At 32.0% G+C, this 16,042-nt stretch overlaps 3 protein-coding genes across 4 annotated transcripts; all 3 read right to left on the bottom strand.

The window, feature by feature from the left end:
- Positions 1-3,512: 3,512 nt before the first annotated feature.
- Positions 3,513-8,303, bottom strand: LOC103576745 (enolase-phosphatase E1). Its single transcript, XM_008557110.3, has 4 exons — positions 7,814-8,303; positions 6,903-7,004; positions 6,058-6,248; positions 3,513-5,958 (listed from the first exon to the last, which is right to left on the bottom strand). The coding sequence occupies exons 1-4, from the start codon at positions 7,919-7,921 to the stop codon at positions 4,398-4,400; spliced, it is 1,962 nt and encodes a 653-aa protein (XP_008555332.1). The 5' UTR covers positions 7,922-8,303; the 3' UTR covers positions 3,513-4,397.
- Positions 8,304-9,539: 1,236 nt separating this feature from the next.
- Positions 9,540-12,635, bottom strand: LOC103576748 (probable cleavage and polyadenylation specificity factor subunit 2). The gene is made up of 5 exons (XM_008557114.3): positions 11,989-12,635; positions 11,760-11,919; positions 10,001-11,677; positions 9,776-9,916; positions 9,540-9,705 (listed from the first exon to the last, which is right to left on the bottom strand). The coding sequence occupies exons 1-5, from the start codon at positions 12,135-12,137 to the stop codon at positions 9,613-9,615; spliced, it is 2,220 nt and encodes a 739-aa protein (XP_008555336.3). The 5' UTR covers positions 12,138-12,635; the 3' UTR covers positions 9,540-9,612.
- Positions 12,636-13,085: 450 nt separating this feature from the next.
- On the bottom strand, positions 13,086-16,023 carry LOC103576747 (cleavage and polyadenylation specificity factor 73-like). Of its 2 annotated transcripts, none has more exons than XM_008557112.3 (2): positions 15,596-16,023; positions 13,086-15,388 (listed from the first exon to the last, which is right to left on the bottom strand). In XM_008557112.3, the coding sequence occupies exon 2, from the start codon at positions 15,352-15,354 to the stop codon at positions 13,273-13,275; it is 2,082 nt and encodes a 693-aa protein (XP_008555334.1). In that variant the 5' UTR covers positions 15,355-15,388; positions 15,596-16,023; the 3' UTR covers positions 13,086-13,272. The 2 variants fall into 2 exon arrangements, with proteins under 2 accessions (XP_008555334.1, XP_008555335.1); XM_008557113.3 differs by having other exon boundaries at positions 15,602-16,023.
- Between the last annotated feature and the right edge of the window lie 19 nt (positions 16,024-16,042).

The raw sequence follows: 16,042 nt of genomic DNA, 5'->3' as shown, positions 1-16,042 counted from the left end.
ATTACTGTAGGAAATTCAAATTTTTACTAAACGTTAAATACAAATTTGGAAGAAATAATTTAAATTTATGAAGATTTAAATCCAGGGTTTTACTTTCACAAGCGCAAATCTAGTATTTGAATTATTTGGAAGTACAGACTGATGCTAAATAATCAAATTACTTACCTAAATAATTCAAAATTTCGTTTTTTTAAATATTTTAAGTCTACAACAAAAAAAATTTTTTAAATTTCAATTATTTGAATTTTTTAAACCCGGTTTGGAAAACTGACCCTAATAAATGCATACTTTGATAATTTTAAAATCAGTGCTTTTTTTTAAATTTCATTACTTTAATTAATTAGTTTATTTATTTATAATTAAAAAATTGTCCTATACTTGCGACACTGACGAGTGTAAATGTAGCAGACACCAAATTTAAAATTATAAATAGAGTAAATAATTTCAAATTTGTCTGATGTCTGCTACATTAACACTCAAATTTTTTTCAGCTTTTATTATAAACTTATGAGAAGTAAAGAAGGTATTAAATAAACAACAGCATGAATATTAATTTTCGAAAATAATACATTTTACGTACAAAAATGTCAAGTACAGAAAATGAGTTTTTACTTAATGATTACTAAAAAAAAAAATGATTAAAATAATGAATAAAGTTTATTTATGCTATTATGAAAAAAGAGAAGCTTATTTTATCAGGAGTAAGTACAGATAACATTATATAATATTCTTATTATAAACAAATATTTATCGAATATAATATATCATTATTATTATTGTTAGTTACATCTCCAGAATACTCTTTACTGTGGCTCAAAATATTTTATTTATTCTACGTATTGTTTATTTTATTTTATTTTTTTTTTTTTTCATTTACTTATAATCCACGTTATAGTTAAATAAATTATTAAACTTTAGCAGTCTGACTTATGGGACAAATGTATAAAAATCATTTATCATTAAATAATTAATTACTTTAATTATAACGCAACTAGTTTTTAAAAAAAGTAATAAAGTGTACAATGGAGACGTAATTTTATTTTTTGACATTCAAACACTCAAAGTTTATAAGAAAAATGTATTTATTTTTTTTTTTTTGCTTTTTTTTTTCTTTAATTATTTATTATTTTAATAATAAAACTTATTCGATATATCGTAAAGTAAAACCATCGAATATTATTATAATAAGTTATATCTACCATCGTTTAATCGTATTTGTTAATCAGCTAAATTATTTTCTGTAATTCCTTTTAGTTCTTAAGGATTCTTATAATCTAATGCTATTACTTATCGTCTTTTTTTAAATCCATACTCTAAACTACTAGATCAAACCATTGTTTATTTTATTTATTTATTTTTTTCCACTTGTTTTAATTTATATTTTTATTTATTTATATTTTGCGGTGATATTGAGGCCAAGTAATAATTGATTACATCAAATAAAATGATTTTGATAAAACAATTTCAATTGTTCACAACCTATATGTATATATTTATATATATTATCGTAAAAACATTTAAACAATATCAGCCATGTATTTTATTTATTTAATTAACCAAATGCTAATTAAAATATTTGGCACAAGAAAAAAAAAACTTAACGAGTGAATGTAGCAGACATCAAATTCAAAATTATTAATTTATAGAGTAAATAATTACCAAAATAAAATTTTTAAAAAATACACATTTAAAAAATTAAAAAATTAATAAGTGCATTTTTTCAAAATATTTTTTTTAAATTATTTACCGTATTTATTTATAATTTTGTCAGATGCCTACTAAATTTACACTTGCAAAAATTAATATTTAATTTGTCAACTGGATTTCAAGTAAAAAATATTTTGTTTAGGTAAATAATTGCACGACGTATTACAATTAATGTATTAACGGCAGTGATTAATTATTTTTCATGAGACTTATTGATGTTAATAATAAAATAATTGGTCTAAATAAAAATACAATGACATGCTGATAAGTTCGTATCATAAATGATGACTAGTCAATTGTTTTAAATAATTAAAATTTATTTTATTTATTAATTATTCATTTCGATGATCGTTTGAATTTAAAAATAGGTCGTGCAATAAATATCAAATTAATGTTAAATTATCAACTTATTGTTTATAAATTTATTATTTATCCATTTAATTTTTTTTAAAACTTATCATACTAATTTGAATATTTAGTTTAATTAATATTTATTAGTAAATAATGGTATACATCGAAGATAGGAAACGGGCTAAATGGTTGAGCATTTGATTTATTCATTCGTAATATTTATTTATTTATTTATTTTCAAAATGCTGTAAGTATAAATAAATACTAATAATAAGAATAATAATAATGAAATTTGTATGGTAATTCAATGACTGCATAAGTCCACGACCATCGACGCAAATCTTGTATGGGGATGAATGTGATGATTTGAAATGGGAGGCGAATAAGTCAATCGTGAATTCAGCAAGACAATAAATTTACATATCAAATTATCATTACTATTATTATTATTATAATTATATGGAGATAATATTTTTATTTGAAATTTTATGGTGTCATAGTAAAACCCGACGTTAATGGAAATAAACCCATAAAAAAATTACTATGACCATTGTAAAATTTCACCGAAGTCACAAATTACAGTAACCATGGGAAATTTTTTCTATGGCCCTAGTATTTTTTCATGTGTTAATTTCAAATTACGTCAGAGATTCACATGGTTTGGATTTACTAACACCATAGAATTTCAACCAAGAATAATTTCTCTACATATTGTTGTTGTTAATTATCATTATACTTAATTAGCACAATTACTCGGAATGTTTATATTTTTAAGGTGCGTTTTGAAGTCTCATGAGTTTTTTTTACGACGGTATTTATTATTATTATTTATTATTTTTTTGAGCACACATGCAGCTCTAAGACCTGAGATACGATGTTTGATCTTTTTAAAAACTGTCAATACATAATAATAATAATAATAATTTTATTAAACAGTTAATTAATAATTACGCACATTAAATATCAATATAATTATGAAATTGATATTTGTTTAATGATTTTTCATAAATAAATAATAAAAAAAAAAAAAAAAAAAAAAAAATCTTTGCTCGACAAGCGACCAATTCTTACCTATAAAAAATACATACCACTTAAACATACTCTTAATTTATCATGACATTTAAAGTATAATAATAATAATAGTTACGTTAATTATTAATTATGAGAAAGTAATTGACTCACGACAAGTGTACAGAAATAAAAGTTATTAAATATAAATTGATATGAAAAAGTAAAAAAGATAAAAACATAAGAAGAAAAGCAGTTGCTATATCAGTCAACAAAATTCATATAAAGAGACAATGATGGAAAGCTTGAGTTGCAGAAATCAAAAATTTAATTAATTAAATCCCTTTCGTCGTATGATCACAGTCAATTTCATAAAATAAAATGCGTAGAGCATCAATGGAAATAATTAATGCAACCAAGTTCGACCACTGAATAAAAGCAAGCGCTATTATCATCATTGTTGTTGTTATTATTATTATTATCATTATAATTATCATTACTATTACAATAATTATCATATAAAGCACGTAATATTAAATTATTAAGTACACTGTTTATGTTTACACACACACACACAAAAAAAATGGCATCTCAATCGCAATCTCGATAGGCCAACAATTCCTGATGTGCTCACGGATTATCAGTCTTGAGTGTAGTAATAATCGTCGCGAGTTTTTTTCATTTTTGTTTTCAATTTTAAAATAATACAAGACAGAGCTCAACAATTACGGGAAATATTTTAGTTATCAAATGGAAAAACAAATTAAGAAAAGAAAAAAAAAAGTTTGATATAAAAATTATTTGGCACAGAGTTTTAACAGGAAAGAATTTGTCGCCCATTGCAAAAAGCCGATCAAATTAAATACTGACAATATTTTTGCTAAAACAAAAAGAAGACAACAGACAAATGCAATTTTTTTAAAATCTATAAATAATTTAAGTGAATCGTTGATGAGTTAAAATAATTTTTCAAAGTCTATGTCTTAGACAAAGGATAATATAAAAATTTGATTTTTTTATTTCCTTTTAGTTTAATTTTAAAAAATGAATTGTTTAAAATTGAATCTCTATTCACCTGGCACTCGAGCACGTAATGTATTTATTTCAAGTGCGAATTTCGTTGGGATGGGATTTGGAAATCGTTAAACTTATGAACTTTTTTATATTTTTGTTTTATCGTAATATTAAATATTGAGTCAGGGACACGGAGTTATGTATGATTATTTTTTTTTTTTTTGTTTTTTCATTTTCATATTTTTTTTTTTTCTTCTTCTTTCTTTTCTTTTTAATTATTATATTTTACCATAAAAGTAACTCGGGAGGCGAAATTATTAGGACGTCGCGGCAACTACTGCTACTGGTGGAACAACATCAGGCTCACCAGCTCCGTCCGCCGCGATGGACTCGACGACTTTCTTGACCTTGATGGACTCCTTGTCGACCGGGCTCTCGTCGGCACCATTCTGTTTAGTCTCTTCGTTGACTCCATTTCTGTGTGTCGTCTCCGTCGTATCGTCTTTCTCAGTGGTTGGTGTGCTGCCATTCAATTTCTTCTCTACAACCTCGTCTTTAGTTTTTTCTTCCTCTTTGACAGATTCCGATTTAACCGGCTCGGGTTCAGTGGCCTCGGGCTTTGCGTTTTCAGCAACAGCCTTCTCAGGTTCCTTCGTCTCTGGTGCAGCAGTCGTTTCTTTAGAGTCACCATTTGTCTTGGCCTCTGTCGCTGTACCATTTGTTGTTATCGACTCGATCTTTTCAGGTTTTGAGTCGCCATTTTGTTTAACTTCTTCAACAATAGGTTTATCTTCGGCTTCCTTGGTCTCAGTCTTGCTGGCAGCTGGTTCTTTAACTTCTTCAGGTTTCTTTTCATCAGCTTTGGGAGTTTCCTCAGTTTTAGTTGTCTCTTTAGTAGCTTTCTCTTCCACTACTGCAGTCTCTGTTTTTTTATCAACTTCAGTCTCCATTTTAGTCTCAGCATTGGGTGCATCAGCGACTTTTTCAGGCTGTTCAGTCTTGTTCTCTGTGAGGTTAGTGGTTGGTTCGGATTTTGATTGTTCAGTTTTTTTATCTTTGTCTTCAACTGGAATGTCAGATTTTTCATCTGATTTTTTTTCATCTTTTTCTGGTTTATCAGCATCGCTGGTCGACGGCTCAACTGCTGCTGGTTCTTCAGTTTTTTTCGTGGTTTTATCATCAGCAACTTTTTCAGTCTCTGGCTTTGATTTTTCGGCCTCGACTGTTGCCACTGTCGTTGTTTCAGTCTCCATGGCTTCTTTAGGAGCCTCAGCTGATTTTACGGGAGTTTCTTCAACAGGTTTGCTCTTCTCTTCATCAGCAGCAACACTCTTAACTTCAGGCTTCTTCTCAACTTCTTTCTCACTGACGTCTTTCATCTCAACATCCTCAACTGCATCAGCTGGTTCACTAGCTTTAACAGCAGTTTCTTCAGTTTTTTTTGGTTCCTTATCAGTCTCAGAATCTAATTTTTGTCTCTTGGCAGACGTTTGAAAAGCCAGATCTAAGAATGTTTTTACAGTTGAGTAGGTTGTTTTTTCTTCAGCAGTAAGAGCTGCGTTGCCCTCGCGTGCGACTATTACCGATGTAATTCCAGCTTCAACTGCAGCTTTAGCTTCTTTAGCAACATCAGTAAGAAACAGTACCTTTGATGCATCATCGCATTCTATTTTAGCAAGAATACTCTTGTAGCTTGACGCCTCCTGCTTAGGACCCACTTCAGTATCAAAATAACCGCTGAAGTACTTGAGCAGATCGCCGTGCTCAGAGTTGCCAAACAACAACTTTTGCGCTTCAACGCTTCCGCTTGAATAGACGTACACTTTGCGGCCATTTTTTGTCCAGTCCTCAAGTGCTTTTGGCACATCCTCATAAACGCTGGAAAATTAAATTTTTAATTCATTAATTACAACCAGTCATTAATAAAACAGTAATAATAATCAGCACCAGTTATTAAATTTAAAAAAAAAAACTTACTGGCCCTTGACTGCGCCAGACTTGTAAGCATCTCTCCACATGTGACCTTGAAGTTGCTTAAGAGCACCACTTTTACGATCATTATCCATTTGCCACAAGATATTCTTGATCAATGATTCCTTGGTCTCTTCTGGTTTGTCACCAGTGATAGACACCAAGCCTTCAACTTTATCAGCTGTGTCTTTCTCCGCCTTAATAAAAAAAAATCAAATTAAAATTAAAATATTATTTCATTTAAAATAAATTTGTCATCGAACAATTGTACATATTTATAAGCTACATGCTGTTAGATATATAATCAAAGCCCAATTGATAAGAAGATTGACGTGACCTTGACATTAAAGTCGACAAAGTTCAACGAGTACACGCATATTTTCATGAAATTATTTTTCCTTTTATATAAAGACACTCTCTTGTTTTAAATCTGTGCTTTGATAAAAGGTTTAGGGTTGAAAAATTTTTTTTATTTATTTATATCTATATACATTATAAATAGAATAATAATAAATCAATATCTCTCGAAAGAAGCTTCTGTCATCTCTTTTATTATTCATGGAATAAAGAATATAGAATTTAGCAGTGACTAGAGTATGTACTGGAGACTAGAATTTACGGACAATAGAAACAGTTGAGACTCAGGTCAAAAAACGATACCAACATCTGGTCTCCCCCCTCAAAAACTACTTTTCAAGGCTCTAGGTAAAATGTGTATTGTGAGTCATTACAATCAAATTTTATTTCCGAAGTAATTATAACCGGATGCCCCGTTGTTAAAATTTCAAAAATCATTTAACATTTTCTGCTAAAACTGTTACTCAAATTTAAAAAAAAAGTAAAAGTTATACCTGCTCCTTGAGCTTCGCAACGTCCTCCTTAAATTCAGCATCGTCCCATTTTTTTTCCACATAATCCTTGAGGTTCTCACGAACGTACGGGAACAGAGTGTCCTATAGGCAAAAAAAAGTACACATATTTATCTTAAGTATAAGAATAAGAACAAATAAAGTAATTAAAATATTTCAGTAAAATAGATAATCCGATTACGCTCTACAGGTCTACTAATCTTGTGGTTAAATTTAAAACCAACAAAATACTTAATTGTACAGCCGGCAAAAATGAGAACCGTTAGAGACCTTTGGACACGTATACGTTAAATATATAGTACGAAAAAAAGATAACGCCACGTTTATAAAATTTTATCTATCTATCAATTATTAATACTAATCTCCAATTACTCAGACGTCAACTAATCAATAGACTTTGCCGTTAAATTTTACTTGCCAACTAATCAAAAATTCACATTTTTTTTCCTCAATTAATTTATTCCTTTGAATTTTTTTTTCCTATCAATAATTTAAATTTTAAAATCAAAAGATCGCGATTTTACTGATAGACGAGACTAAATTTTATTATTTAACATGAATGAAAAGAGCCTGGGAAATAAAATCCCGTAAAGTTTCGCCGCAAGGATCCGTATAAAGCCGAACTGGTTTCGTGCCGGCGTACCTCCCTGTTCGGTGAAGAAGGACATAAGCCAAGTGGGTAAGAAGGACAAAATGTTTCCCATGGCTACATTAAAGTACATTAAATATTACAGAAATATGATGATAAATGTGCGTATTTAGCGAAAAAATGAAGTAAAATAATGTGCAACGCGTACTATCAGTGTAGTAAGGATGAAAAAATGGATGAAAAAATGGACTGATGCCGGGGAGGCAGTTCAGCCTGCGTACACGGCCATGCTACTCTTTGTTACCTTCACGAAGCTTATGCTGGTGGTCGTTCCCTCGATGTCAACGATCACAATTGTCTCCTTGCGCTGGGTTTCTTCTTCATGTTCTTGATTACGTTTTTCACCGGCCATTTCACCTGATTACTATGCACTTACTAAAGATTTTACAGTAATTATTTATACGTATATAATTATTATTAATAAATAAACCACAAATCGAGTTCACTTTTACTACTAAAATATACCCGGTGCCGCTCCTCGTTCACGCACGCTCGTTCCTCGTCTGTCTGCCTGGCAATGTATTGCTCGTCTGTACGACTGAGAAATTCTCACTGGATCTCTCTTGTCCTTCCTCGTTTCTCTTGCGAATGTGCCCGGCTTCGGTCTCTCTCCCTGTGTACTTAACTCTCAGTACGTCGACGCGTTAGTTCTCGTCGAATCGCCGGCGAATAAATTTTGTCGGTTCTCTCCCCTCTTACTACCACTGTAACGTTACTGCTGGTGCTCCTGCTGCTGCTGGATTGCACGTACACACGAGACACCAACACCACTGTCGCCGACTGGGTGTATGCGAAAAACTCCCTCCAGGTTTCCCAACTACTAGACCGGTATATCCAACCTCGTACCTCTTGTTTCACTGGATTTTAATAAAAACTATTTTAAAATTTATTTTTAGATGTCAAATTTAATTGTTGCCGGGGAATTCATCAATGACCAAGTCAACGGGCAAGATGATAAGGATATATTTAGACCGAGACTGATAATAAAATCACGGGCAAGATGAATAGAAAAAAATTTTTTTCATGCTTGTAGACAACGGGTTACTTGGACTGATTACGTCGCTGGACCACCATGAAATTCACGTGTGTGTTGGTTTCTCTTCACGCACTCGCAGAAAGTTAAATTTCTTTGGATGTGTATGTGATATCCCAGTTCCAACCAATGGAGATCATCTTCCTGCACCACCACACCCCCATTTACCAACTATTCCTACGCAGATTATTTTTTTTTTTTAAATCTAACGTACTTTCTTGCCCTTTTTCCACCTAAAAATCATCAGCTATTCTCGTCATCATTTTTTAAAAATATGAGTCTACGTTGACGCAAAAATTTCATTGGTGTATTTACCAAGAGTAAATTTTATCATCGATTATTGTTACTCCAGTAGCCGTGTTACTACGCGCGAAAGTAGTACCGGTGTATTATTATTTTAGTAATTTTTAAAAAATATTTGAATAATAAAAAAAAGTAAATTCTAGATGCTAAATTACTCTGATAATAAAAGTCATGCTGAGACATTGATAATGACTTTGAAATCTACCTCAAATATATTTTTTAAAAAGTAAATATGATAATGAAAAAAAGTCGCGAGCTAAATATATGTTTTATATATATATATATATATACATGTGATAGAGTCTGCGCACAGCTGAGCCCGCGAGTAACCACCTGATTTTAGTGGGATCGGTGTGGGAGAAAATCGACGACATGAGATGAGAGAGAAGAATAACCAGGAGTAGCAACGCAGAAACACGCACGTACAGCACAAGCATTTAAATTTTTGACGTGTAGTTGGTGAATGCGTTGTCGAGAAATCCCCTCCGACAACACGTGCTGCCGGCTAAATGCACGACCAGTCTGACCTTCGCAATGTCGCTCTACTATTTGAATCTATCATTTGTTAAGAAAAGACACGGGTTTCATTATTACATTTTATTTACATATATTTTATGACAGTGATAATTATTAATACTTTATTATATTTTTACAATTTAAAAATATGAATATATACAAAGTTTATTTATTTATTTACTTTAATAGCTCTACAATATCACGTACTGTGCGTCCACTAAGTCGCTCACTCTGTCGTAATCTTCGGAGGACCAACCATCTAGTACAACTTGTCCTGCTTCATCCTGTAATTAAAATAAATAATAATTAGTGTTATTAATTTTTCTAAAATAAATAATTTAAAATTTTACTTACGCGTCTTACTGTTATGGTGTTGTTGTTGCAGCACCATAAGACACCATCTTTTAACTCTGCTGGAATGTTTGCTTTAGTGAGGACTTGCTTGAAATCAGACAGCTTGAGCTTATTGATAAAAACAGCATCGTGAGGTGGAATCTGTGAGATCAAATGATAAGTGACAATTACAATTAAACTGAGCTTGAAAAAAATACTGTGTAATGTTTCAGTAAAATAAAATACCTCATTAATATTCAAGGGCTCAAGAGTAAGAATTTCTTCTTTGTTAGCTTCATCATTGTTTGGATCGGTAATAGCTTTAGTAGAATCTGGACAGACTCGTTCTCGCCTGTTGATCCTCGCGTTGACCCGAGCAACATTATAGCCACTCTGAGTTTTTATATATTTCAACCCCCTGAGAAGTGCGTCTGTCATTTTCACGTGATAAATATGCGTCTCTGTAGTGAGGTCCAGAGTTTCTCCTTGACTTGGAATGAAAACTCGCGCATCAACAGACTGTGCCTGTTGCGCGAGAACTTGGCAGTCTTTTTGAGACCCGCGAACTAAGACGACTCTTCTGGGTCTCAGTTGCGCCAGAATTTTCTGTAAAGATTCTCCGTCAGATCGTCCTTCGAAGTCGATGTACATTATGGATGCGTTGACATTTATCGTCCTAGTTATTCGGATACATTTTGTTGGACCTTCTGTAGGTGTCTCTGTATGTACAATTGTCTCTTCCGGTTTGACATCAACATTCTCTTTATTATCTTCAGACTCGGGGGTTATTTCAGCTATTTTATAATCTTCGGGATTAATAATTTCTCCATACTCATCACATGTTATCTGTTTCTCAAAAAATGGAAACATTGGATGCTGTTTTTTACTCTGCTTAAAAAAACCAGGTTTTGATTCTTGTTTGACTAATAAGTCGTGTCTACCTCTGGTACCACCGACTTCTATTTCATCTTCCGATTCAGAACTGATGTCGATAGTTTCTATCTTTTCTTGCTTCATCATCTCCTGCTTCGCGCGTTCTCTTTTTTGGTATTCCTCCAGCTCATATCCTTCTAGTTTTACACGTTTCTTAAGCTCCAATGTAATACTCCGATTATCCCCCATCTCCATCAATTCTCTCGCCAGAGTTCCCGGTGACGTTCTGCTAGTAATTATAATACTATTCTGAGGATTTGAGCACCACTGAAGAAACAATTCTCGTGAAAATCCACACTCCATGTCTGGAGTACTTGCCAAGACAACTTTCGGACTCGGGACATTGCTCAACTCCTTCATACTATGACAGAGTTGAAGATGTTTAAATTGGAAGGGATTGTTTCGGGCGACTTCAAAACTTCTCATAAGTTTGTCGCTCATCCACTCAATCTGTGACTTAGCAAACTCGACCACATTGTAACTAACATTAGTCAGCAACGCTAAGGAATAAGCTAATAAACCCGACTCTTTGTTGCGCCATAGCTGGTCCAACATGTGGGATAACTCCAAAACTCTTCCCGCGGTATCAACGCCAATCAAAACGTTACCACCTCTACGTAGTGTTTGCAAAATGTTGGTCATGAGTTTTTCATCACGTGTCCTACGTCTCGCTTGCTGATAACTAGCATTGAAAGCGTCTGTTATTAATAATGACGGTCTTTGCAGTCTTTCAAGCTCGCAACCATTCAAATGTCGTTCTTTCTTGTGGTTAAAGTTCACCGCATAAATTATATCTTCTTCCTCATCTTTGACTATCTTCCAAATAGTACCCCCGATCATGTGTCCCGCTGGCAAGGGTGTCAGCGTGACGCCGTAGCCTTTGTCCTTCATTGGGACACTTTGATTGTACTTCAACTGTGTAATTTTATCAAATGCTGCGTCGACGTCATCCAGCGTAAAGAGATCAAAGTCTTCCAGACTATGTCGTGACTGTAAATCGATTGATTAAAAAGTTAATTATGAATTTCGAGTATGAGTAAAATAAAATATCAACTACGAAATAATTATTTACCTGGTAAATGTCGTACATGAACATCTGTCCCATTTTATAGACAGGAATGGTCGCATAAATGGGACAACTCAGGCCGCATTTTCCTACTAAATAAGGCAGAGCTCCTAAATGAAGTGGGTCAGGATACGACAGTAACACTGCATCAATCTGATGCACGTGTCTAGATGAAGATAACATAAAATATTTTTTAAATACAATATTTATAACAAATTTAAAATTTTTAATTTACCTTTTTAATTCCCGTATGAAAGATTCATCAAATTGCTCATTCCAGCCGCAGTCAAGAAGAATTTTAACTTCATCAATCTCCAACAAATAGCAAGGAGGAGATTCATTCATAGCTCCAGAAATAGCGTGGAGTTTAACAATAGACGTCATTGTAAATTTCAAAAATACAAACTACTCAAAAATTTAAATTAATAAAAAAAAAATTTCTTGATAAATTAAGTAAACAGAATATAAAAAACTTAAGGTTAGAACTCAATGCCGGTGGTTTATATTTTTACACTTAAAATATTTAAACACTCATATATAATTGTAATGAAGGCCATAAATAAAAAATCAATTGGAGTCAGTTTACTTTTTTAAAATTGACAAACAATGTAAATGTTTTTGATTATTGTTGCTGTTTAAAATAAAGTATTTAAGAAAGCTCACGAGATTTGCTTACGTGGCTTTGGCAGCTATTCGGGACGCGCGTGGCTCGAGTGATAATTATGATTTTACTACTCGGCTGGGTGACCGCTCAGCCACGTGTTATGTTCGGACGACGATCTAACCGTTATGCGCGGGATGAAGATCCAGGGATCAGTAAATTGGGCATTTTATTTGATCCCTGGAGCTTTCACCCACCAGAACTGTTAGGTTTTCTCTGTGGTTTTCCTACGCCACTGCAGACTGCACATCCATTGCAAGGGAAGTTATAGGGCACCATCACATTGATGCAGTGCAGCATAAGCACAAGTCAGCCACAGCTGCAAAAGTTAAAAGAAAATTTTTATGCGCCTACTTTCGGCAAAAATTTTGAATCTTTATATAAGGATCGATCAGTAACTGAAAGAGACTTAGTTTCTAAAATAGGCAAAACAAATAATAAGAGAGGCGAGAACAGTATTTATCAAGGAAGAATTTGAATTCATAGTAATAATGCAAGTAAAATTGAATTATTATTGTTCTATTATTCAAAATCAATATGATATACATATTTTTTTTTATAATTTGTTCGCTGTAGAAATTTAAATCATGGATAAAAAATCTATATTTGTAAATAAACCATTATTTTATTGTAAAATTTGTATAAAAAAATATAATGTCGTATAAATTGTTTTTAATTATTCCATTTTTAAATCTTAATATATTACAATGGCAAAAATGAATTGAAATTGTCAAACTAAATAATGACCAAAAGTGATAGATACTTAAAAAAAAAAAAACTATACTTTAAATATAAATTTATTGTACATGGATAATAATTCTATTCGTATGATATAAAAATAAATAATAATTAACTAAATTACATTGAATCACACGGTGGTGCAAGAGATTGATAAAGTTTTGTTACGGCAGTCTGTACAATTTGTTTAAAAGTTTCATCCTCAGTACATGAAACATCAAGACTGACAAGATCAATATGAGCTTTTTTGTTGTTAACAGTGACATATAATTTTTCACCTCGGAATATTTTTGGTACAGAGTCTTCACCAAACATCTCTTGGAGCATTTCAATAAGACACTCATTGAAATGTATACGATCAAGTTTTGTTGGTGCAGTCAGTGTTTTAGAAGGCGCTGTATCCATCATTTCAGCTTGAAGAACTGCCGCAATAACAGAACTAACATACATGTCATTAATAGGACCGGCAACCCATTTTACAATTATTGTTCCATCCTCCACAATAATATCAATACATTTAAAAACACGCATTTGTTTATCATCAATAATATCAATATTTCCAGCTATCTGAGTAAGAAAATTTTTAAGAACTGGCAATGAACCATTGAAATGAAATCTTCTCAATTTAACAACCCGATCTACATCCATATCCGTGTACTTTGGAAGATTTGATGGTGCCAATAGATAATGTTTAAAATTTTTCTCAGCTAAAACACCTGTTAAAATTTCTTTTGGTTTTGGTGTATCCATAGCAAATGTTTCTATACCAAGTGTTCCCATAAGTTTAAATATCTTCTCGCCATGAAACTTAAGCTCAACAGCAACTGTATTACGTGGATTATGTATCTCCATTGTTGTATTAGGATCATCTTCATACTCACGTTGTAATGCAGCTTTAAGACGACTCATTTCATTTTGTTCACCGTGTACTAATATTACATGAGATGGTTTTAAGATTTTAATAAATTCAGATGTTTGTTGATAATCAGTGTGAGCAGAAAATGAAATATAATTAACAGACATTTTTAGTGGTAGCTTCTGGCGGGCCATTGTTGTAATTTCTTCAGGTTCTGATAATATTGTTTTAGCTAATGTTCCCTCAACACAATATCCAGCAATAATAACACCATTATTTGGATCTGTGCACCAGGACTCAAATAATTGCCGCGATAATCCATTTTGCATCATACCCGGTGACGCCATTACCACACAAGGACCGATGTCATCAAAATGATTTATTCCTTTAAGATTGGATATATGTTTAAATACAAATGGATTATTAATAGCTATCTGCCGACGAATTTTATCATTCATAGCATTAACATAAGTTTGATAAACCGCCATACACTTTTTAGCAAGTGATGATGCATAATAAACAGGTATTTCATGAAGCTCTGGATGTTCGCTCCAGTACTCATCTAAAATTAATAGCAATTCTTGAGCTCGACCAAGAGCAAAAACAGGAATCAGACATCTACCACCTCGATTGACTATTTCATGAACTAAATTAGTAAATCTATTTTCGCGATCTTCTCTTTTTTCATGAATATGTGTTCCGTATGTTGATTCAGTTATCAAAACATCTGGATGAACATTGGGAATTTCAGCAGCCATTAAATGACGATCTTCTTGTCTACTGAAATCTCCAGTATAAAGAGTTTTAATACCAGCTATTTCAATCATAAACATTGCCGCACCTAATACATGTCCTGCGTTATAAGCGCAAAATTTAATTCCAAAAACATCTTTTTCTTCATGAAAATTAATTGTTTCTATTTTGTTCATACTGGCTTCTAAATCTGATTCAGTATACAATATCCGTTCAGTAGCTATGTTGCTTACTTTAAGGTAATCTGATAGTAACCAACGATAAATAGCTTTTGTCGCGTGTGTCATGAAACAACGACCTTTAAAACTTGTTTTTTGTAGAAACCACGGCAAAGCGCCACAGTGGTCCAAATGAAAATGTGATATTAATAATAAATCTATTTCATCTGGTTCAACTAAATCCATAAATGGTAGAGAATCCATTCCTGATAATCCTGGATGTATTCCACAGTCGAGCATTATTTTTTTACCTTTAAATTCAAGTAGTATACATGATCTTCCTACTTCTTGACCAGCGCCCAATGGTGTTATTGATAATAAATCACTTCCTTCACCTGGAACTTGGGTGTCTGTTGGTTTAGGTTGTGTTGCCATTGTTGAAAAGTATTTTTAAAATATTATTGATATTCTGTAAATAACACTCATTGATTATTACACGAAGATTTTTATTTTTTCCACAAAAATATAATCAGTCAGACAGTAATTTAATAAATTTTATTTTATTTTCAAAATTTTTACATTTTATAAAAAGTTTGTTATTAAAACTTATATACTTAAAGGTTATTAATTAATAGTAAATAAATAAAAAAATAAATATACTCATTTTGCTACATACGCTTACTATTAATTCAAAAAATGTTAGGTTAGAATCAGAATAATTTATTTTTATAAAACTATTGGATTGAAATATCTGTAAATTTTGAATTGTAAAACACTAAAGATAATTTTTCAAACAAATTCTATTTTATAAATTAACTAATTAACTCAATAAAGCGGTAAGTATCAGAACGAGCGGTAGTTTCTCGCGCCAAGTTCACGTTCTAGGGATGAGTCATAAACATCGATGTTTGAACTATCGATGTTTTTTTCCGATGTTTTCGGCATTCGATACATTGATGTTCGGTATAAAATTTCCAACTATCATCATCGGAATGTAAAAATTCTTGGCGCAAAAATTTAAAAACTTAAAATATACGATTAAAAAATTCCGACATCACGTGCTGCCGGCTAAATGTACAATCAGTCTGACCTTCGCGATGTCGCTTCACTATTTGAAGCTATC

Source organism: Microplitis demolitor, chromosome 8 (assembly GCF_026212275.2).
Source record: "Microplitis demolitor isolate Queensland-Clemson2020A chromosome 8, iyMicDemo2.1a, whole genome shotgun sequence".
NCBI lineage: Eukaryota > Metazoa > Arthropoda > Insecta > Hymenoptera > Braconidae > Microplitis > Microplitis demolitor.
The sequence above is the reverse complement of the archived record's forward strand: the minus strand, read 5'-3'. Positions and strand labels throughout refer to the sequence as shown.